The 24,057-nt window shown below is 38.8% G+C and overlaps 1 protein-coding gene and 2 long non-coding RNA genes across 3 annotated transcripts; 2 read left to right on the forward strand and 1 right to left on the reverse strand.

Moving 5' to 3' along the window:
• The first annotated feature begins 6,464 nt into the window (after positions 1–6,464).
• LOC125313952 lies at positions 6,465–23,246 on the forward strand. Its single transcript, XR_007197664.1, has 3 exons — positions 6,465–6,476; positions 10,620–10,627; positions 23,107–23,246. It is a non-coding gene; the product is annotated as an uncharacterized LOC125313952 (long non-coding RNA).
• Positions 10,901–13,172, forward strand: LOC115746352 (patatin-like protein 2). Its single transcript, XM_030682077.2, has 7 exons — positions 10,901–11,185; positions 11,306–11,487; positions 11,585–11,771; positions 11,885–12,046; positions 12,121–12,423; positions 12,566–12,738; positions 12,830–13,172. Exons 1-7 carry the CDS (start codon positions 11,051–11,053, stop codon positions 12,969–12,971), a joined length of 1,284 nt encoding a protein of 427 aa, XP_030537937.1. The 5' UTR covers positions 10,901–11,050; the 3' UTR covers positions 12,972–13,172.
• Positions 22,106–23,094, reverse strand: LOC125313953. The gene is made up of 3 exons (XR_007197665.1): positions 22,913–23,094; positions 22,691–22,817; positions 22,106–22,607 (listed from the first exon to the last, which is right to left on the reverse strand). It is a non-coding gene; the product is annotated as an uncharacterized LOC125313953 (long non-coding RNA).
• Positions 23,247–24,057: the final 811 nt, after the last annotated feature.

A 24,057-nucleotide genomic window follows, 5' to 3' on the forward strand; every position in this document is an offset into this window, starting at 1 on the left:
TATCAGTCACACTAAGGTCATTTATGCATAACTCAATAGTGCAAGACATATATTACATTTCTTGCATCTTTCATCTGGATGGCTTAATTGTTAAAAGACTTATTTTGCAGGCTAGTGTTTAACGAGAAGCACTAGTACCAGTTTAAGTCTAGATTATATTATATAACTTATGCTATGTTATTGTTTTATCTTTCTAATCTTTACATACTAAAATTAATTTAGTTAGCGTTCTTCTTCACAATAATCATCGAAAAAGATGTGTGTTTCATTTAGAAGAAGCTATAATTTCTCCATGTACATTGTATAAGAGATTCATCGTCCAAAATCTTATAACAAACACTGCATTTTTTGTGTAGCTTCGAGATGGGTGATAAATCAGCACGGGTCTGTCTTTTCCATGGTGGAAGTTTGTATCGTCGCCCAATGCTTGAATATGTTGGGGGGAAGACTGATTTGGTAAAAGTTGATATCAGTTCAAGGAGCTATGAAAGCTTCATTAGAGACATTGAGAATGGGGTGAAAAATAAATTTGAAAAGTTTTATTTTAAGTATCCTGAAAAGTCTCTAGAAGATGGATTGAGATATATATGGAATGAGAGCAGCGTTGTTAATCTAGTTTTTGATTATTTACATCATGGCTTAATTGAGATATATGGAGAAAATTTTGCAACCAATGAAGTAGCCGAGGGTGATGGTCAAGCTGCTGATATGGGTGTGGGCAAGGGTGCTAGTCAGAGTGAGGGTGTTGGTTAGGGGGTCAATGAGGGTGTTCGTGATGATGTTGCTATTGAGATAATCATTGAGAACGAGGGGGGTTTAGATCTTGATGACTTAGTTAATGAAGATGATCATAATGGCATAGAGGGTGACATTGTGGATGATAACGATGACGACGACACAGCCTTTCTTGGCGATATGAGTTTCTTGATTGATAATGATGATCATGATAATGAGGAGCTTCTAGAAGCAAGGAAGAATATGACGGAGTTTCGTGGGAGGGCCACAAAGGATCTAATAATAGGGGAATCATCCACCTCATTAGTACCGTCCCAACCATTGGATGTGGGTGATGTAGTTTCTGCTAAAGCTGGTTATGAGACAGAGTACTATGAAACAGATGCAAATGTGAGAGTTTGGAGTCCGATGTAGAGGGGGAAGATGATGATTTTACTAGAAGGAAGAAATCGATTTCCAAGACATGATCCTAATTGTGCCGTGCCTGTGTTTATTGTGGCGATGACATTTGATAATAATAGGCAATTCAAAGATGCCCCGATAAAATACGCAGTGGCTGAGCGTAGAGAGATAAAATTTACTAAAAATGATAAGAAGTTTGTCAGAGCAAAATGTGTTCATAATAGTTGTCCTTGGAAGATTTCTGGATCCGTTGATAATCGTAGTGGATCGTTTCATGTGAAGACCTACCATTCGCAGCATACAAGTAGCATTAGCTTCAAAAACAAGAGGGTGACAAGTTCTTGATTGGCAAACCATTATCTTCCTACAATAAGGGCAATGCCAACTATTAAAACTGCTGCTTTCGGGGAGTTAATCAAGGAACAATTGGGCTTAGATGTAAGTATAGTTCGGTGTACGAAGGCTAAGTTGTTTGCTTATAAAGTGTTGATGGGAAACTATAAGAAAGAATATGCCAAGCTGTGGGATTATGCAGAGGAGCTTAGGGAGAGAAATCCTGGGAGTACTATTACATTGAAGGTTGAAAAGATGGAATCTAAGGCATTGTTTGAGAGAATGTACTTTTGTTTTGCTGCTTGCAAGAAAGGGTTCCTTGGTGGATGTAGGAAAGTTGTGGGGTTAGATGGTTGCTTCTTTAAGGAAATTTGTCAAAGTCAAATCTTGTGCGCTATTGGAAGGGATGCAAATGATCGGATGTTTCCAATTGCTTGGGCGGTTGTCAGAGTTGAGAGTAGTGACACTTCAACGTGGTTCTTAACACAATTGACATATGATCTCAACATTTTGAGCACACATGGACAAGGTTGGGTCGTAATTAGTGACAAACAAAAGATAAGTTCCTTATTTGATTCTTACTTATTATGCCTCTTATATAGTTACACTAAATAATTGTAATCATCTTTGGTAGGGCCTTGTACAAGCCATGGCTAACTTGCTACTCAGCGGTGAGCATAGGATGTGTGCCGGACACATCTATGCTAATTGGGGCAAGAAGTATAAGGGGATACAAATGTAAAGATTGTTTTGGAAATGTGCTAAGAGCGATACTATGAAGGAGTATGATGAACACTCACAGGCATTGAAGAAAATTAGTCCTGCTGCATATTATGACTTGATTCAAACGGAGCCAAAGCATTGGTCTAGGGCTTTCTTTACCACCGATGTGAAATGTGACATTGTTGATAACAACTTATGCGAGGCATTCAATGGAAGAATTATACATGCTAGGTGTAAATCCATTTACAGTATGTTGGAGGAAATGCAAATAATGATAATGACAAGGATGCATACACAAAGGGATGCATACGCTAGGTGGAGAAGGAACATTGGTCCAAGAATCGTAAGAAAGCTAGAAGAAAGTAGAGCTTGTGCGATAAACTGCCAAGTGATATGGAATGGTGATTCTGGATATGAGGTGAACGATAAGGGTGAGAAGGATGTGGTGGATGTGTTCAAGAGAGATTGGTCTTGTAGAAGATGGCAGCTTATCGACATCCCTTGTCCTCATGCCATTTCTGCTATACATTATAAGCAAGAGGATGCACATAACTATGTTGATAACTATTATAAGAAGGCCACGTTTTTAGCTGCATATGAGAACATGATGATGCCGATTCAAGGGGAGACATTTTGGAAAAAGACTAATATGGAGCCACCTGAACCACTTCCAGCCCGGGTGAAACCCCGTAGGCATAAACAGAAAAGATCAAGGGAGGAAGGTGAGGTGGCAAGTGGGACTAGGATGTCAAGGATAGGAATGAAGATGAGATGTCGTACTTGCTCGAAGACGGGACATAACAGTTCGACATGTCCAATTAAGAAGACTGCGTCTACATTTACGCACCCACGATTTTCAAGGCAAAAAATTCCGGTTAGTACTTCCATTTCCCTTATGTCATGTTTGCTTCATAAAAAAACTTTCAACAAATATATGCTTCTTAGGTTCAAAGGCGGACAAAAAAAAGTGCAAGTGGCAATGGTCGTGGCCCTACCAATGTGAATCCTCCTGTTCATGGGACGGTAAGTAGTGTTTTTTTAGAAACGTAGTTTATACTAGCAAAGTTTTCATAAATATAATGCGAATATACTCTTTGCAAGTTCAGATGCGTACATGCAAAGGTGCGAGTGGCAATGGTGGTGGCTCTACCGGTGTGAATGTTTCTGCTCCGGTTAAGAGTACAAGTGCTAAAAGTTGCTCAAAGAGGCCGAAGTGACAGGATGTTGGGGTGAGTTTATTTTTTGTGATAATGGGTTCAATGAAGCAATGTTGATTCGTTTGTTCCTTTTTGTCAATGATGAGATTAGTGCAGTTGGGTTGTGGATGTATTTTCTTGATATGCCTTGGATGGCAGAATTTATATGGTTGTGGATGTACTTTTTTTATTTGTCTTGGATGACAAAAGTTGCTTAAACAAATATACTCTTTGTATTGGTTCCTTATCATATTCAGGACCATATCCGTCAATGTTCTAAATTCCTTGATGGTTATAAGATGATAAGGTATAGCCATCAATGTCGGATGTGGAATTTTTATTTTATAATTAAGAACTCAACACATAATGATATGTCTTTGTTGTTGACGTTGAGAAATAAATTGCATATGAAACAAAGGAGATTGGAAACAATTTTCACTTCATTCATATTCATATTTCATTGGGCCAATACAAAAGATATTAAATATCTACTAAAACAGGTAATATAACACAATCGGTACAACACACCCTACGGCAAACTCGTTACATCATTCATCTCCAAATTTCTAACATCTTCCCGAGAATTACTATAAACAACCATGACACTACCAACATTGCCTTCAATGTCGAATATTATTTCTTGAGCTTTGCTGCATCTTTCTTAACACGTTTTAGTTGTGCTCCTTGAGAGCTCTGGCTTTAGAGTCCATCAAACTGTCATTCCTGTTATTGCCTTCAATGATGAATCCATTGATGTCTTCATTGATTATGATGATTGTAGCAAGACTGTTATTTCTGCTTTTAGAATGAACACCAGTTCGAGCATTATGAACTGTAAAGGTGTAATATATTCAATGGTGAGTATAAGATTTCAGCAAATTTTAATGTATAAACAAACAAAACACAGACAACGGTAGCAAATCAGCCATTATCCTAAGGGATTCATTGATGAAGGAAATGAAAATAAATGGGAAATTTCAAGGGTGGTCTCATTTTTCAAATAGGGAGTGAACTTTTAATAAGGGCTTTTTGTCTTTTAATCTTTAGCCTTTTCTTTCTATTTTCTTTTTCCCTCCCCTCCCCTGTTCATCCCTCCTCCATCTTCGTCCTGCGTCCCCTCCCGCATTTGCACCGGCTCGGGCGGCCCCCCCGGCGTGGCCCCACCCCGAAAGCGACCCGCCTTTCCAACGCGTCGCATGCGAGAACAGGAGTGGTGCTACTTGTCGTCGTAGACGGCTTCGCGTGCCTGGCTCCTTCGCCGGGAGGCGGCTCCGCGACCGTGACGGAACCCGGCCGGGTCGGCGAAACCCCTGTCGTTTCCGAATCGGGCGGGTGTGGTCCTTGTGGCGAGAGCGTGGTGGTGGGCCACTCGCGGCGCGTCGGTAGTCACGTCGGCGCCGGGTTGTCGGACTCGACTGAGGGTGCGCCCGGATAGGCGAGGGCTTTGCCGGGAGCTCCCCTAGGATGCGATTTTGCCTGCTGGTTCTTGATGGCGAGGGGTTGTTATTGTCGGGGGTCGGCGGGTGGTTTTTGGGTTTTGTTGGGGGAGGAACTTGCCTCGGGATTGGGGTTGGCTTGTCGCGATGCTCGCTCTTCGCATCTCCGGTTGTTATTGGTCACCATTGGAAGCCTCGTTTTGTCTTTATCGCGGTCCACAAAATCTCCCACCATTCAACACGAAATCCCTCCGAAACCGACAAGCCTCACTCTCAATCCATTCGTCGAGGAAAGAATGAAGACACCCACCCTTGGTCTCTCTCTCTCTTTCGGTGCCGATGGCGGACCACCGTGCATTCGGGATGATGAACGGGGAGGAGGGAAAAAGAAAGGTTTAAAGACAAATTTCTTCTTAGGCCCTTATTTGAAATGTTTGGGCCCTTATTTAAAATTCGCCCTTTTTTTTTTCAAATAAAATTGACTAAGAGTATATATTACTATATAATTTGATTGATGAAAAAGTGGTCCAGATACCATCATGAATAGAACGGACACGACAATAACTATATTGCATTAAGAGTATGAATTATTACTTGATAATTTGACTGAGGAAAGTATAGTCCGGATACAAAATGAACAAAACATCCATAGCAGCAATAAAATGACATTGACAATAATAAAATTGACACAAAAAAAAAATTGATTTCATATAGACAACTGGATTCGCAGCAAGTCAAAACCCGTCGGGAGATGAACATTGCAACTTAAAGTACAAAGAATGGCATAGAAAGCTCAAAAAGTAAGGCAACAGAAGTGAGCATTAGGACAACAAGAAGTGTTGTTTTCATATGCTAGTGCAATTTGTCTTAATACATAAATAATCGATTATACTTAAGTTCCGGACACTAGCAGATTGGGTGAACAATCACAAAATTACTGTCCCTACTCACATCACACTTCCCCTATACACCAAATTGCCGAGAGAGTAGAATGACAACCCACTCTATTTGGGTACACACCAAACTCCCCTACTATTTGGCTAAAGATCCCCAATGAACCACTAAAATCCCAATGGACAACACATGCCAAACCACTCTATTTGGTAACTATTTGGTACACACCAAAGTTCCCTACCCTTTGGCTGAACATACTCAAAGACTGGGTTTCAAGTAGCCGAATCCCGACCGAGCATTTCCTCACATGATAGCTTGATCAACGGCCCCATCATAGTTCCAATGCAACCTAAAATCGAATTCGCAACATTCACACCAACATAAAGGTGATCATCCGGATCTAACCCAAAATATAAACCCCTTTGAAATCAATCAAGACAGGTAAAGCCTCACCGTAAATGTAAAATACTTCGATAAATCTGGGTGAGTGGCGAAGGTGGTCAGCAAGCATCGAGTGGGTGTCACGGGAATCTGGGTGAAGATGTTAGGCAAGCGTTGAGTGATGAACGAACCAGGTCTCGGACGGAATTGTGGGCGAATCGAGTCTTCGCAATTTGGACAAGCAAGTCCGGGATTCGAACGAACCAAGGCGTCGGGCCAAAAAAGGCTTGATTAACCGACAACACTCACGGACGAACGCCTTCGCAAGACGAGAATGAATATGCAGAAAAATTTCGAGAATTTTGGATGAGATGAAGTCGGGGCTCATCTTCTGACGAAACGATTTGGGAAAGAAATCCTAATTTGGGAAAGACGAAAGAAATCAACAATTTGGGAAAGAAATCAACGATTTGGGTTTCTTAGAAATCCAGCCAAGCGTGGTACCGACTAGGAAAGAAACTCACGATTTGGGACTTCTCGAAGATTTAGGTTTTTTTTGAACGAGCAAAACGACATAGTTTTTCTTTCCGACGTCCATGTCAACACTAGTATCGCCGGCCGGCGCTGACTAGGATTCCACGCTGGACTTTTTCGGTTACAAATCACCGAATGGACTAAATCGGCACAATTATAAAGGGTTTAGGACTGAATTGGACAAAAAAAAAGTTTAGGACTGAATTGGCACAATTACAATAGGTTTAGGACTTTTTTGGTAATTTTCCCGTTAATTTTAGGATGCATATTGATTTAGAGTATTCCATAATTTCCATTACACTAAATAAAAAATGTCATTTGGCAGGCACTTAGATTTATGATTAATTAGTCTCATAGCATGCATGTCAAATAATGTAAGCCTTTTGGAATATCATACTTTCTAAGAGTTAATTTTTAGCCAATATTAGTAAATTACGTTACATGCATCACCCATGTTGCGTGTAGTTCATGTGGCATGAAAATAATGAGTTAGTATTGCATCAATAAATTATTAGTCATACAAAATACATGCATCATCGATATTGCATATAGTTCATACAACTGTACTAGTTTAGGGTTTTTACCCTCTATTTGTCACAGATGTATCAATTTGATATTTTTCTTGGTATTTACTTTATTTAACGGAAACTAATAAAGAATAAATTTGTCACATGTGTACCATTTTGAGGTTTTTTATGGTTAAAAAAATAATAATTTGGGGTGAATTTGTCACGGGTGTATCAATTTAGAGTTTTTGGTGGTCAAAAAAATAGTTTAGCTTAAATTTGTCATATGTTTATTAGTTTAGGGTTTTTTGTGATCAAAAAATAATTTAGGGTAAATTTGTCACAGGTGTATCGGTTTGGGATTTTTATGGTATTAACACTTATTTTAATGGGAAGTGTCACACATACAGACCTAGAATTTAATATTCCTCCGTTTTCATAAACAATAAATATACCAAAATACCATTTCATGTAGTTTTCACCATCGGGTTAATCAATGCTTAATTCTCATATCGTGGCATTCATGTCATATCATTAGCTTTAGGAATTAATTTCATAGCATTGCATATAGTTTTTTTTTTTTTTTTGGTTAATTCACTATAGAATAGCATGCATGACACTTAGAACTTTTTGTTAGTTCATCGATGCATGTTAGATTAGTGCATATAATCATAGTATTAGTTGAGTCATGTCCATGTTGCATTTGGGGAGTTCATTTCATAAACAAGAAAATCCGAAAAGAATCAATTGACATTGCATCCTAGTTATCTTACGTTAGGTCATGTACTAGTCATATTCATCAATATTTCCATGGGTAAGGTGCATCCATCAATGCATGTTAAATCTGAGCTTTTGCAGAACCCTCTCTTGATCGGCGACAAATGGGGATTCATCTGCTTGCTCGTGCATTCCAAGTTCTTTAATCTTTCAAGTAATTTATTTACTATTTTGATTATTGAATGATCCAATATCGATTGCACACCCACATTTACCTTCTTACATGTTGTTGAAATAGGATCAAAATAGGTAAAGATTGCATGCAAAAATTTCCAAAATATAGAGAACATGAACTAAAATGGCATTAGATTAATCTAGCGGAAGCAAGTCCCCGAATCCATTTGGATTTCTGGTTCGCAGAAGTAAAATACACTCCCGCACTTTACTTGGCATCTAATCGACCCGCAACCAAATTAGTGGTAACTCCAAAAAGTAAAATAAATTGCATGTTTAAATTGAGTATCAAGTTGTGGTTGGTAGAGTTTGGGAAAGCCTGTGCTGAGCATCACGCTTAATACTCCATTAGTTTTCCCTTAGCGATTCACCTCTAGGAAAGTTGCGATAATTATATAAATTAACATACTAGCTAGTGTCCCGAATGAAAGTAAATGACGTGAAGAAAACAAGCGGAGTATGTCATCTTTTTTAAGCTCCATTCTACATCTCACTTATTCTTGCACCACAATATCTTAACTTTGCTTAAATATATATCGTTGATGATAGTTGGAATGTGGTCTTATAAAGAAAGCACACAAGCGTCACAGTTCTAGAAGACTGTTAGAATCACGAAATCTGGTTTACTGACCGCTCGAACCTCACATGCAATCTCAATGTGAGCCACAAGAATGAAGAAAATGGTATTTTCCATTCGGTCTCTAGCCATCGAGAGACACATCGTTGTTGGAACCACCATACGAAACCTCACATATGTTCGAGCCAATTGTAAGAAGTGCTATCTCTATTCCTCGGTGAATTATTAACTTCCCCAAAACAAGAGATACATTCCCCTTCCCCCCCAAAAAGAACCTTGGCACGTTCATTGCACTTAATTATCAATAGCATTCAATTGCCCTTTCCCATTCAACGTCCAGCCATCTTTGAATAGCCTAGGAGGTGCACTTGGGATCACCACGCGCAAGTATGCACAGTCAAGCCCCTGATGAAGTCAGGAGACTGGTGGATATGCGGCAAATATGATAAAAGAATATTTTAAGAAATACCCTTCAATTGACCCTCTCGTTTCTTGAAGAATGATCCTGAACTTCTTCAAAGTGATATGATTTGACCTGTCACTTTAATCTCCTGCGGCTGCTTTTTCTGGCATCTGATTTCTCCTTCTGCCTAACAATTGTAAAGGGGGAGAAGAGACTAGAGATGGAGTTGTGAAATGTGCAATACACTTTTGTAATTTTTTAACCCTAAAACACATGCTTTCAGCACGGGGACGAGATGAGCTTTACCGGTCAAACACGACGGAGCAAGACTTGCGATTTAAGTTGGGTTTGCGCGTGATGGATAAGTAGTTTTGATGGGAAGATGTGCGACATGAACAAGTGTATTCAGTGAATTCTGAAAAGAAAGGGACAAAATTGGGAAATAACTCAGTCAGTCCTAAAAATACTGTACTAATTATCTATTCAGCTCCAAACTTTTCAATTCTATCAATTTAGTGATAAATCTTTGTGCAAAATTTCAATGTTAATCATTTCGATCAATTTTTGCTAGAAATCACCGACGTGGAGGTCTAGTTATCACCGGCCGTTCTACGTAACACACCATCCAACGATTTCCGGTGAAAATTAGTCGGAATGACTATATTGAAATATGCAAAAAAGGTTTATGACTAAATTGGCAAACTTAGAAAGTTTAGGACTGAATTAACATTCATAAAATAGATTTAAAACTAAATTGACACATACATTTGAAAGGATGAAAAATATATATATATTATATAGTCATCCTCCTTTTTTACCCTCCCTTTGAGTTTAAAATCGTGAATTGAACTTGTTCGTGACTGAGGATTCGCGAATTATCATATTCGTCTGAAGAACAGCATGAGCACAAATGACAACAGTTTTTGGATAGCTCTGCTTTCTATACCTTGTATTAACTACCTTATCGAAACAAACTTAAAAGGAAGATATAAAGAAGCATCATATTTTCTTTCAAAGTGCTTTATTTTCACAATAAACATGTAATATTGAAAGGGATTCCCGCATTATTGAATTATGGTATTTTTTGTTTTTGGTCGAAGAATTATGGTGTTTCGGTGGGTCATTTTTCCTAGATTTTTTTTTAGAAGGGGTCTCAATATATTTTATATATATTGAACTTCTCTCCACCTATTAATTTATACTTTAGAAGCAATACTCTCAAATCTGAAGTCTCTCTCTCTCTCTCTCTCTCTCCGCCAACGTTTTGAGACGAGGTTTTATCATAACGTTCCTCTGTATGCGACGTATAACTTTGTCTATATTGCTACTCACGTAGAAATGACCTCTAGTCTACCTATGTCATTCCCATTCTAAATACTAGAGCCGCCCGCCAACGCGTCCTTTGATCTCTTCGCCTTTAGGTCTATCATCTTGTGTAATGCCATTAATGTAATGATTGAATTGAAGAAGATATAAATGGAAAAGAGTAGATGGAGAAAACTGACATAGACATATTGTGACCTAAATTCTGCATCGTGCGTGCATGAGAAAGTAGGGTTTCAGTTTATTATTCAAACCTACAAGTCTTTCTTGTGGCGTTGAAAGTCTCACCAACAATTCTCCACTTGAAAGACCTCTCAGCATCAGCTAGCCATTTCCTTGTAAAATTTGGACTTTTCTATCAGTTTCTTGGGTTGAAGAGTCTCCGGTCAACTTAAAGCAATTCCGAGTAAGATCGTACGTGGGATTTCGGTCAAAGTTTGAATGAAACATCACCTATAAATACTCCCACATTATCCAAGATTAAGGCCAAAGAGCTCTCACTCAAACACATTTGAAGTTCTCTCTCTCTCTCTCTCTTTCTCTCTCTCTCTCTCTCTCTCTCAGAGACACAGAACACTTTTCTGTCTTGTTCGAATTATTCAGTCCGTTACTTCCATTTCTTAGCAAAACAAAGAAAAATACACTCCGCCATACCTATGGAAAGGTCGAAGAGTTTGCCGCTCCAGCCTCCAACTTATGGAAACCTCATTACCATTCTTAGTATCGACGGTGGAGGGATACGTGGGCTTATTCCCGGAACAATTCTTGCCTTCTTAGAGTCTGAGCTTCAGGTTGCTATAAATCAATTTGCTATCTTTTTTAATGCAGGAAAGAACAAGTGTTCAATTTAGTACAAGGTTCTATCCATGCATACCCCATGCAGCTTCTGATGGCTTTGTGGATTGGTGCAGAAACTAGATGGTGAAGGCGCACGACTCGCAGATTATTTTGATGTTATGGCCGGAACAAGCACAGGTGGTCTCGTCACTGCCATGTTAACTAGCCCCGATGAAAACAACCGTCCCTTATTTGCTGCCAAAGATATAAAGGATTTCTATCTTAATAATTGCCCTAAAATCTTTCCTCAAGACAGGTTAGCCAAATTAACCCATTATTTCTCTAGGCCATATTGGTAGTTCCGTAAATGGCTGTATACTAACATAATATTTCTTTGTAATTGAAAACAACAGTTGCCCATTTGCTCCTGCTACGAACATGATTAAGGCGGTGACTGGACCGAAATATGATGGAAAATACCTTCATAAGCTCGTCAAAGAGAAACTCGGAAACACAAGATTGCACCAAACATTGACGAATGTGGTGATCCCGACGTTCGACATCAAGCGTCTTCAGCCAACCATCTTTTCTAGCTACGAGGTTTGTCCTTTTTTCAGTCCTCGGGATATAAACCCTTCTTTCTTTTGATATTGTCCAAAATACAGAAAAACCACTAAACATGTTGCTTTTATGGGGTAATTTATCGTGACCAGGTGAAGAAAAAGCCAAGCATAGATGCCTTGCTCTCGGACATATGCATCTCAACCTCTGCAGCCCCAACTTATCTCCCAGCTCATTATTTTGAAACCCAGGATTCTACAGAAAAAGTGAGAGAATTCCACCTCATAGATGGCGGCGTGGCCGCAAACAATCCGGTATGAAAAACAAAATCTATTTTCTGACAGAACGTAATTCTATAATTTCTAACTCTACATGGTTTGTCATACAGACGTTGGTCGCAATTGGAGAAGTGACAAAGGAGATCATGGGAGGAAGCTCGGATTTCTTCCCTATAAAGCCAATGGACTATAGAAGGTTTCTTGTGATATCACTTGGGACCGGTTCCGCAAAAGTTGAGGGGAGGTATGATGCAAGCGAAGCGGCCAAATGGGGAGTGTTGGGCTGGTTAAGCAGCAATGGTGGAAGCCCGTTGATGGATGTGTTCATGCAAGCGAGCGCAGATATGGTCGACTTCCACCTCTCTGCAGTCTTCCAAGCCTTACATCTTGAGGCCAACTATCTCAGGATTCAGGTATATACATTATCATTTCCAATTGTCTGATATGTTGCCATGTTATATCACTTCAAAACATTAGCCTTGAAGTGATCATTAAGTAATTTTCTAGCTAGCTTGAGTCAGTGTGCTAACTTTAGCCTCTAAACGGAATTTGCAGGATGATATGCTAAGCGGCGCAGTAGCTTCAGTCGATATTGCGACGAAGAAAAATTTGAACGACCTAGTCAGAACCGGTGAAGCGTTGTTGAAGAAGCCAGTTTCAAGGGTGAATTTGGAGACCGGAGGATACGAAGCCTGTAATCCAGAGACTAATGAAGAGGCACTTAAAAGGTATCGAATTGTACGGTCTGATGTTGTTAAGAAGTTCGAGGGTTACGTGCATAGTTCGGGTTACTAAATGCAATTGCTTGTTTTATCTCAGGTTTGCGAAACTACTCTCTAATGAGAGACATCTTCGTCTTGCGAGGTCGCCTCATGGACATAATTCCACAAATTGGAAAAAAACCCTAGACATGGAATGCCACAATTTGTACAAACAACAAACTGCAGTTCTTGAAGATTGATTCTTAGGGGACAAGTCATCCATTCTTTGATTATTTTCATTCTTTCCACTCTTCCAGAATAAATTCCAAGCTCCAAATTGCTGCGTTGGATGTAATCTTATAATCTAATTCTTCCTGATTATTGTTTTGTATGTTTTATTTATTGCTAGTTTGGGCTTGTAAAACATGATGGAATTGTGAATAAAAATCTCATTTACCTTATACTGTGGCGGCTATGTAGTGAAAAAAAAAAAAAGGGGGGGATCGAGCAATGATAAACAGAATAGAGAAATAAATCGAACAACGTAAATTGGGTCAGTCGATATGACCTACTCCACATAGAGAGCAATGTAAATTTTTACTATAAATCAGGTGATACAACGGAGATTACAATCACATTCAAGTCACTTAAACAACAACTCTCAGCAATCTTATAAAAAGATTTGTCTTGGGCTATCTAACACTCAATTTCGATGGATTTAACTCACAAAACAAAGGTGCACCATCTCGGACTAATGTCAAACCCATTTTTTGCGCCCAAAGCCACAAGAAAAGTCGTCTCGACCAAAACCAAAAAACCCCCCACAAACTCAATACATATAAAGAATGTGAGTCCTCCTTTGATCCCATTGAAGAAACCTCTTTCGTGATAAACTCAGAAGAGCTGGCCCCCCACACAGGAAGTTGGCCTTATCATGATCGGCAATGATTTGCACTTTCCTTTGGAGTTTGCCACATCCGAGATAGCATAAACCATGCCAGATTTTCCCTGCACTTTTGGATAGGATTTCGTTCACAAGTTTAAATTCGAGACATGTTTTAATCATGTATGAGACTAGAAATCAGCATTACATCGACAATTCAAGTTGAAAATCTATTCATAAACCCGTCCTACAAACATAGTTTTTGAATTTAACTTTCACTTGAATATGAATATTTTATGAAAAGTCATCAGGCATAGTTCGTAATCTGTAAAAAGAGATCAATCTGCTAATTACAAGCCTCACAAGAGAGTGAATCAATTAATTTGATTTCTAGTAAATATACGCACGACCAACTAAAAAGTTTAAAACTTGCACAGTTCATAGAATAATGATAGAAATCAATTGACATGGAAAATACTATTTTGAATATCAAAAAAAGAATGTCACTTATGTGACCTTAAGTCAAAATGCCAGACCTAATTAGTTTAGGGATTGAATTTGATTCCTTTCTTAGCATAGGATGATAAAGTTGCTGATTAGGTTTTTGTTAGCATAACAATTTTTTGGTAACAAAGAATAACAGCATGTTGTGGGCCATAAATTCCTGAGGAAGTGAACCACACAATAGTTTTTAATTATTTATTATTTATTTTTTGTGGCTCACAATATGCTGTCATTCTAATAATAGATCAAAAACTGTCCTATAAGTATATTCGTGCAGATTACCCATTCTGAATGGAGCTAAAATAGGAGATTACCCATTCTAAATGAAGCCGGTATATAAGTGCCGCATAGCTAAATAAGATGTGAGTTAAAATGTAGATGGATAAGGAATATTTCAATTCCCCCAAAAAAAAATTATTAGTGTCTACTACATAGAAAGTAATCCTATCTTTAATGTTAAACCTTTTTTTATCATGAAAATTGCATTTAAGACTATCTGAATTCACCTAAAGTGGATGGCAGTTTTATATCGTCTTCGATGGGAAAAAATTAATTAATTTCAATTGTTGTTTAAAGTTTTGATTTTATTTAGATCTTACCTTAAAACGTTAACAATAGATTATATTTTTTTTTTTTTTTTTTAATGGTTATATGTCAATCAATATATTATTTAGTCAAGTTGTCTATTAATAATATATAGTCTATAAATATGGATTAAGCCAATATTCATTTAATATTTTTTGTTGAAGAATTTTAGAAAACTCTTAACTTTGCCTCACTCTTCCCAAATGCGTATTTAGGTTCATATTGAAAACTTAAAAACGAAATTTCAAGATGCAGATTATGTTGTTTATAGATTTACTAATGAGCTACTTACCCTATATAGGTTGAACTTTAGTCCAAACTATCATTTTGAAAAAGTACATAACTCCATCAGTAGTCAACGATTTTGGCCCCCTACAATTAAATCCTGCCTCCCCTACTCCCTCGAAATGATCATCACTTGTTGAATATCATATGGATTTAGTTATACCTGGAGATATGAATGGTTTTTGAAAAGAAAAAAAAAATACTAGAGTGATGAATGAAAGTAGCAAAGAAAACGTACAAGATCATCTTCTACAAAGTTTAGAATGGATCTCGTAGATTCTATCGTCGTGAGCTATTTTAGTGTATTTGTTAGGAAGTTTTATTGTATCGTATATTTCCTAGTATAGAATACTTCCTATTGTATATCTCCTAATTAGGGTTGTCATATGTCATATATATATATATATATATATATAATAGGATTGAGTATTGTAAATGTATAAGAAAAAACTATTCATTGAATGAAAGGAGAGTTTTTTTTTCTCTTCATTGTATCAAAGCCCTAGGGTTTGATCCTTTGGGTACTGTACGTCAATCATTGTCGCGGCGTCATCGTCTCATGCCAATCGACTTTGTCCCGTCTGATCTTCTTCGGACCTGATCTCATGGCCGACAAACAATTGATTGTTCCAATTGACCAAGCGGATGCTAGTGCCTCTGCTACGCCATTCTAACGAGACTTGACCGTTGCGATGAAGCAGCTCTTGACCAAGTAGGCCGCGCCGCCACCCGTTGAACCTCCTGCTGCACCGATTGTTGTTAAGCTTGATGGCAAAAATTATGGCGTACGGTCCCAGGTTATTGAGATGTATGTCTCGGGCAAAGACAAACTAGGCTATTTGAATGGTGGTTCTCCCGAGCCCCCTCCTACTGATCCGTTTTTTTGACAATGGAAGACCAATGATTCTACGGTAAAAAGTTGGCTTATCAATTCTATGGATCCAGCCTTGATACCAAACTTTATTATGTTTCCTACAGCCAATGTCGTATGGGATTCCGTGGCAACGACCTTTTTTGATGGATCTTACACCTCCCAAATCTATGATCTTAAGAGGCAAATTTCTCAATTGAAGCAAGGCGGTAGACCCATTGAGAAATATTACAATGATCTTCAAGGGCTCTGGCGTGAGATTGATTTCCAACGTCCTAATCCTATGCAATTCCCAGTCGATTTTCTAAAGTACAATGCCATTGTCAATGAAGATCGAGTTTATACTTTTTTGGACGGTCTCGATGATCGCCTAGATAATGTTCCCGCTGATGTTTTGAAGATGGATCCATTCATCACTATTGAGCAAGCTTATGCTTGGGGTCGGGCGAGAGGATATGCGCCAATCTGTCATGCTCTCCACTCCTATCGAGGTCACCTCTAGTTCCGCCATGGTATCACAGCGGGGCAAGGGTGATCTGCACCTCCGATTAGTGCCTTCTACCCCGGGAGCTCGCCTTATACCTGGTATGCCAATTCAATCCGAGGTTTACTCACCTTGTGGGAATCCTAAACATACAGCAACATCTTGTTTTAAACTGCATGGTTATCCGGATTGGTGGGATGATTTTCAAACCAAGAAGAAGAAACAAGGCTCACGAAGGGGCGAGAATGGAGGGCAAGCCTCCTTAGTGACTAGCGGCTTGTCATTAATTCCCATGGAGTCTGAATTTGCTAATGCCAAATCTGCTGAAGGTAATTATGGGTTTGTTTTTGCTAATGGACGTGGTGATGATCATCATGGGTGGATAATTGATTATGGCGCCACTAATCACATGACTCCAGAATCTAGTGACCTTCTTACATCTACTACACCACGTCGAGATCATATTTACAATGCCAATGGGCATAGCTTTCCTGTGACGGTTGATGGGCGTGTGTTTGTCTCGCCTTCTCTCTCTCTCTCTCTCTCTCTCTCTCTCTCTCTCTCTCTCTCATAACTAACTTATTCCTACATTGTCTAATCATATGTTATCGGTTGGATAGCTTATTAGTGAGTTAAAGCGTGTTGTGCTTATGTACCCCGATTTTTGCCTGTTTCAAGACATTCTCACGAAGGAGATTATTGGGTGTGGTACTAAGAGGGAGGGACTGTATTTCGTGGATGAAATTACTCTTGGACGGACCTATCATTCTCGTGGAATGTTAGCTCAAGAGAAGGAACTTTGGCTGTGGCATCGTCGTTTTTTTTTTTTTTTGGTCCAATGTGGCATCGTCGTTTAGGTCACCCATCCTTTAGGTATTTACGGCATTTATTTCCCAAGTTATTTCATGGTCTATCAAACTCTAGTTTTTAGTGTGATACATGTATTTTGGCAAAAAGCCATCGTACCTGTTTTCCTCCCGGTTCGAATATCGGTTGTACTCCTTTTTCCTTAATTCATTCTGATGTATGGGGTGTGTCTCCTATTACTACTGTATATGGGTTTCGATGGCTTATCATCTTTGTTGATGATTGCACACGTATGACTTGGCTATATTTGATGAAACATAAGAATGAGGCTGAAGTTGGTATTTCATCGGGTATATGTCTAACTACCCCACCAAGTAATGAGTATATAAGCGGTGCAACTTCTTCAAGTAGCCGATCAAAAGCTAGGGCTTAACCCGCCTGAACGCAGAATCCAATCAAAGTGTCCATATGCACAATCTGCTTTAGACAGGCATCTCTTTCTATTCGATCACTGGGTTGCATGCTACCAACAACAGCCTCCCGAATCTCACGGTTTGACCTCGGTGACGTGTCAATACAATTTAACAGAGCTGTTGTATGTTCTTTCATCATTCTGTCTAGACGGTCAACGCCATAGCCACCAAATATACGAACAAATGCTCATAATTCTCTTGGATCAATGATCGACTAAGCAAAATATCCTCCAACAGGCTAGTGCTCTTGAAGCAATTATGAATTGGAGAAAATAGGATTCCGGCACCAGATATATGCTTAACTATATTCTCGATATACTAGTTGCATACGACCTCGGATGCGGATCTCGTATGTTGCTCCGGTGGTTTCTCAAACAAGTGCAGAGAAGAAACAGGTCCAGCAAAAGACTTCTGTGAGTAGAACTTCTCGAATACCCCGAGTGAGGTCCATGTTGATGTCTTGCTCTACTAGGTGGACTATGCTGATATGTCTTCGAAGTAGGGATTCCATGATGCTGGGACAATTCGGATCATTGCCATTCATTCCCTGTGGAAAATCTAGGGTGAATAATTATCTATGTTGAGGAATATTTCAAACAATGAAACTCATGAGCGCCCACCTGATATTTTTTCTTATTGTTTGGTCTAAGTGGTGCCTCAACTAAGCTGCCAAATAATGCACCTAGCGGTGGCCGGTTCGGTGGAACCGCCGGTTCCGATTCAGGAACCGACGGTTCCGGTTCCACGAATAGGTGGAACCGGAATCGGCGGTTCCGGGCCGGTTCCGGTTCATTCCGATTCCTTTTTTAATAATAATTTTTAAAATAATAAATAATAAAATAAACATAATAAATTATAAATTATAAAATACAATTAAATTGTACATTGTAATAAAATATGGGGAAAAAAAAGAAGAAGGAATGGGCTTGAACTTAATGAATTATCATTAAGCGCCTACATATCTTCTTGGGGATAGAAGAATCAAAGTCCATGTAGTTCTTTTACCTTTGAAAACCCCAACTTACCTCATCGTCAATCGTTGCTACCCGTTGTGGTACCCGTGGCGGTGGTATCTCCAACATCATCGCTAAAAAATTCGTGTTCACGATCTAACTCTTGGTGTCGATATTTCGCCCTCGTCCAATCGCCGACACAAGCTTGAGCTTCCATAGAGTCCGGACTTAATCTTGAACGGCGAGAGTCCAAAATTAATCCTCCAACACTAAATGCTTGTTCAACTGCAACCGTTGAAGAAGGGGTTACTAATATTTGACGAGCGATGAGGGCGAGAACTGGATAATCGATTTGGTGACTCTTCCACCACTTCAGGATTTCGAAATCCGTACTATGTTACGCATCACGAAACTCAAATTGAGTGGTTAAATATTTTTCTAATTCAGAAATACTACATGTTGCCCCTTTTTTTTTTTTTTTTTGCCTACTCTTAAGCATATTATACCCTCTACTAAGTGAACTACCACCTTTGCTACGTGAGGCAGTAGATTGTAAAGATCCGGAATCACTTAAACCATATCTACTACAAAATTCTCCATATAATACTACTATAGATTCTTTAACATCTCCTAATATATTTGAAATATCTATTGAATCTTCCAAATGTAAACAATCGTGATAATACACATTCAAATAATCTTGTAAACCGTCTAATTTAATACGTGGATAAAAAATAATACCAACTAAATAGACAAGAGGAATTTGCAAATAATAATGCAACCATTTTTCTCGCATTACTAAAATAGTTCGACCTAACTCGGTATCATTTTCATATTCACTAAAAACACTACCAATATTAACATACTCTATTAAAAATAAATGCGTTGTAGGATAATAAATACCAGATAAAGTCTTAGTAGCATCATTAAAAATTTTCAAAATATCTAAAATTTTCTTGCAAACGTCCCAATGTTGAGGAAGTAAAGTAATTTCGGGAATATTTTATGAAATAAACATACATAATAAATCTTTATATTCAAAAGTTTGCCGAAGCAACTCGTACGTAGAATTCCAACGAGTCGGAATATCTTTTGAAAATCTTCTTGCTCTTCTCCCATTTTGTTTACAAAATTTTCCCTATGATTTCATACAATGGGGACGACTCCATAAAAATTTAATTGCACTTTTTATTGGGGTGAGAGAAGTGTCAAGAGTTCGTAACCCATCTTGTACACATAAATTTAAAACATGACAAGCACATCTAATGTGAAAAAATTATCCGCCAAAAGTGGTTTTGCAAATATTTTCTAATTCGGGAATAGAATCGGTATTTGCGGCGGCTTTATCAAAACCAATTGAAAATACTTTATTTATTAAATTATATTTTTCTTAAACTTGCCTAATTATTCTATAAATATTATGAGCAGAATGTCTTTCATCAAAAACTTGGAATGCAATAAGTCTTTTTTGAATCATCCAATCGTCACCTATCCAATGACAAGTGACATCCATATAAGAATGAATTTGCCAAGGATCACTCCAAATATCGCTACCTATATGCACACGTCCATTGAATTCCGCAAAAAATTTTGCTAAAGATTTTTTTCCTTTTTTATAAAGTTGAAAAACTTCGCGTTTAAGAGTATTTTTTGGAATAGTTAGCGCTTGCGGAACCAACGCAGTATTTATCAAATATTTCATATTAAAATTTTCACCAGTATTAAACGGAGCATGATCAAGGGCAACATATTCACATAATGTTTGTTTATAAAGTGCTTCAGTGAAACGAAATATAGGATGAGGATTAGAAGTGGCGTACCCGGAAATTTGTTGTTGCGTATTGTCGATCCCCGCTTGCGTTAGATGTTTTTTCGTCAAATGCCGACGGAATGTTCCGTAGCCATCTCCTTTCGTAAATTTATATGTTTACGAACAATATTTACATTTTATGTTATACTTACCTTCGACTTCATCACGTACCTTGTCGAAGTGTAGCCACAAGTCCGATGTATTATCTCGGCCCTTCCGTTCCGGCTTATTTACCGTTGACGTTTCTTCGACACCAGTGGGAGGATGAAGACTTTCTTGTGTTGGGATGTGCTCGACGTTCGAAATCGGGACATAGTTGATATTATCGTCGTCGTCTTCCCAACTTGCATACTCACGAGGATCATATTCGGGAATGGGATACTCGGAATCTCCCATAGTCATCTTGCCCCTGTCGGCATTTCTGCTTCCACTTGCCATTTTTGAGAGAATTGATCGGAAATCCGATTGAGAGAATTGAGTCGGGATTGAGAGAATTGGGAGAATTTGAGCGATTTGAAAGGATTTCGGAGAGAATTCGAGAGATTGTTCGGAGAATTTGTGACAAAAATGAAAGGGGGAGCATATGTATTTATAGGCAAGAATTATTTTTAATTCTTTTTTTTTTTATTTTTTTTTTAGAAGCAACGGCCAATTCGGCCGTCAACGGCCCAAAGGGGGGGAGGGGGGTAGGGGGCCGGGGGGCAGAGCCGTTGGGCTCTCTCGCCCCGAGCCCCACTTTTTTTTTTAATTTAACGGTTCCGAACCGGCCCGGAACCGACGGTTCCGGAACCATGGGCTCGGTCAATGGACCGGTTCCGGGCCCACGGGCCCAAATGACACCCTCTAAATGCACCTTTACGGTCCCCAACTACCTGGGGGAGCATTCACGAGTCCATAAGAGTTCTTTCAAGAAACATACAAAGATTTGACCCCCCAAAAAAAAAACAGAGAGACATACAAAGAGAGAGAATAAAGCATCAAAGAGACCAATTATATAGATATTGTCAAAATTGCAGCTCATCTGTTTGAGACTTCACTAAGTAAAATTAGGCTTAAAGGAGATAAAAATTAAAATCCTAACTTACAAAAAAACAAAATACCTTCTTCAGAAATTTAAATTGATCGTGTACCATGTCTTCATCTCCACCTCCTCCAGCTTCTTGTTTAACTATTGATAAAACTTCTAATTAATTCTTCTTCATCAGAAATCTCGTCCTCATTGTGTCGCCCATCACCTCTTTCATTAGTGGGAGGTACAAGAGGAACCCGTTCGTCATTTAATTGGAGGTGTTGCATGACCCTTTGCATCCGAGACTGCATTTGACACTCGAAGGATTTATGTCGCTCATCCATCTGTTTGATTTGCTCATCTTTCTGTGCAAGCTGGTCTATGACCAATTTAATCTTTTCGTCATTCTCTTCAAGCAAATGTCTCGGTTGGGTCATTTCCTCCTCCATATGTGTCCTCTTTGAAGCAGCCGTATTGGAGGACGAACTTCCACCCGTCTTTCCTGTGCACACCCTTGACATGGATCCTAGGCCATATATTTTCCCACTCATTGCCTCCATTCACAATGCCTGTTCGTCAACTGCTGAAAGTTCATCCGCACTCCCACTTGCACCGCCACTAGATTTACTGATTAACAGCTCATCATATTTTTCCTACATCAACAAAATAGATGTGAAAATAAAATAACTTCATATATCTAACTACCATAAACATTGAATGCATTCATTCATGGTTTTCAAACCGTGTTTCCATAAAGTGAAAATTATATAACCTTACATACTTTAATACATTTCGCTCGGTTGTTAGTCCATGTCTTATCTTTTTTTTTTTTAAATGTTCGTTCAAATGTAGCGAAATACGTCGGCTCCATCCCCAATTCATGTGCCTAAAAAATTGAAACATAAATGAGCAATTAAATTAAACTAAATTACCACATATTTATCAGAACTTACCATCCTTTTTCTATGCTCCGCAACATTGATGGAGCCGCCAGCATAAGTCGCAGACCCTTCAGAAGAACAAGAAGCTCGATTCTTCTTGTTCTGTTCACTCCTTCCCTTATTTTTTTCACTCTCCCAACTTGTCTTCATTTTCGCCCAATCGTCATTGGTGATAAAATCTGGCTTGACATTTTGTGTCTTTGCTCTATTCATCACGTTGCAAATGTGATCACCAACTTTTTTCTTAAAAATTCTTCTAATTTTCTCCTCCTCCGATTCCTCCCATCTGAACTTTCACTGTAATCAATGGAAAAAACAACTGATTTCATTTACGCCAAACTTAGTTTGTGAGAAAACAAAAGAACAAAACTTACCTTGAACTCATTCCACCACAAATCCTTCACTTGTCTTGGAGCGGCACTATAACTAATCCACGACCCCCTCTAATAGTTATTCACAATTTTATTAAGTACCCACACCACCCGCAGAGCGTCGTCGAATCTGCAAATAAGGACAATGCATTTCACATCCATATCTAAAACCAAACAATGGGATGACCGTAAATGTTGCATGTACATTAAAAAAAAAATACTTACGAATCTCCAAATGGCCTTATCACGGTCCGGCTATCTTCTTCAGGCGTGCTTCCCTCATAATGCGAGTGTTCCACTGAAGAAGGTGGAATAGAAGCACGTGGAACTGAAGTACATTCAGGTCGGATGGGTCCTTCGGCATGTAGTGGTTGAGAGTGAGAGGAAAGGGTCGGGGACGAGCCGGAGGAAAGGGCTAGGGACGAGCCAGGGGAAGGAGAAGGTGAATGGGAAGGGCCTGGTCTTCCTTGTGAAGATGCACCACGGATGTGACCTCCACGCTTATACTAATAATTAAAAAGGTTAGACAAACATAAGCAAAAATAAGAACATGTATTAGGGACACATAATAAAGCTTACCATTTTATTTCGGGGAGCAAGTGAGAAGCGTAAGGAACTTGCTATCGCCTCTAATAAATATCAAGCTCTGACTGAATCCTAAACGAGATGTATTCGGTATCCAGATTCCGTATAACATTGTATGAAGGAAAAGAAGTGAGAACCCACAAGAATTAAGACCATCCACATGACTAACAGGTAACGAACAGGAAATCAATATTTCATGAGCATTTTGAACATCATATTTCATGAATGAGTTGAAACTTTGCAAAACCAATTTCATTCTTAGCAAGCCACAGCCCCAACCCCACAATATTATCCTTAAGCAGAAGGAAATGAACTAAAACCAGTTTCTAAAGTAGCACCTCTTTTGGGCAAAGCATGAGGAAATATCTTAAGACAAATTATTTCTGCCTTTGTAGTTTTTAGTTTCTTTTTTGCTTCTTTTAACAGATGTGAATATGTAATATATTCATTGTGTGTTCCCGATAGAGCTACCAACAGCTTGGAGCTCTTTTCTAGTTCCAAAACAACCTAATTGGCGTAACAATAGAAATCTTGATGAAGAGCCAAGATATAACAACCAAAAGCTGAAAATTGCCTTGAAAGATGTAAAGGAAGAACCTTTTAACAAGAAGCAGGCCTTGCCGAGCTCATCTCTGAATGTTAGTTGGGAAACTAGAAATTCTTACACTAGTAGTTCTACCCCGATCTCAATGGTACAACTAAAGGACCAAAAAAGTGAACAAGTGATAAAGACAGATCCTGGGGAAGAAGATCAAATTTCCACGCGAGTCAAACTACGGGATGAT

Source organism: Rhodamnia argentea, chromosome 2 (assembly GCF_020921035.1).
Source record: "Rhodamnia argentea isolate NSW1041297 chromosome 2, ASM2092103v1, whole genome shotgun sequence".
Taxonomy (NCBI): Eukaryota; Viridiplantae; Streptophyta; class Magnoliopsida; order Myrtales; family Myrtaceae; genus Rhodamnia; species Rhodamnia argentea.

Coding starts and splice junctions, on each gene's coding strand:
- LOC115746352 (XM_030682077.2), top strand. CDS start 11,051: ATGGAAAGGTCGAAGAGTTTGCCGCTCCAGCCTCCAACTTATGGAAAC. Junction 11,186..11,305: donor TCTTAGAGTCTGAGCTTCAG/GTTGCTATAAAT, acceptor GGATTGGTGCAG/AAACTAGATGGTGAAGGCGC. Junction 11,772..11,884: donor CCATCTTTTCTAGCTACGAG/GTTTGTCCTTTT, acceptor TATCGTGACCAG/GTGAAGAAAAAGCCAAGCAT.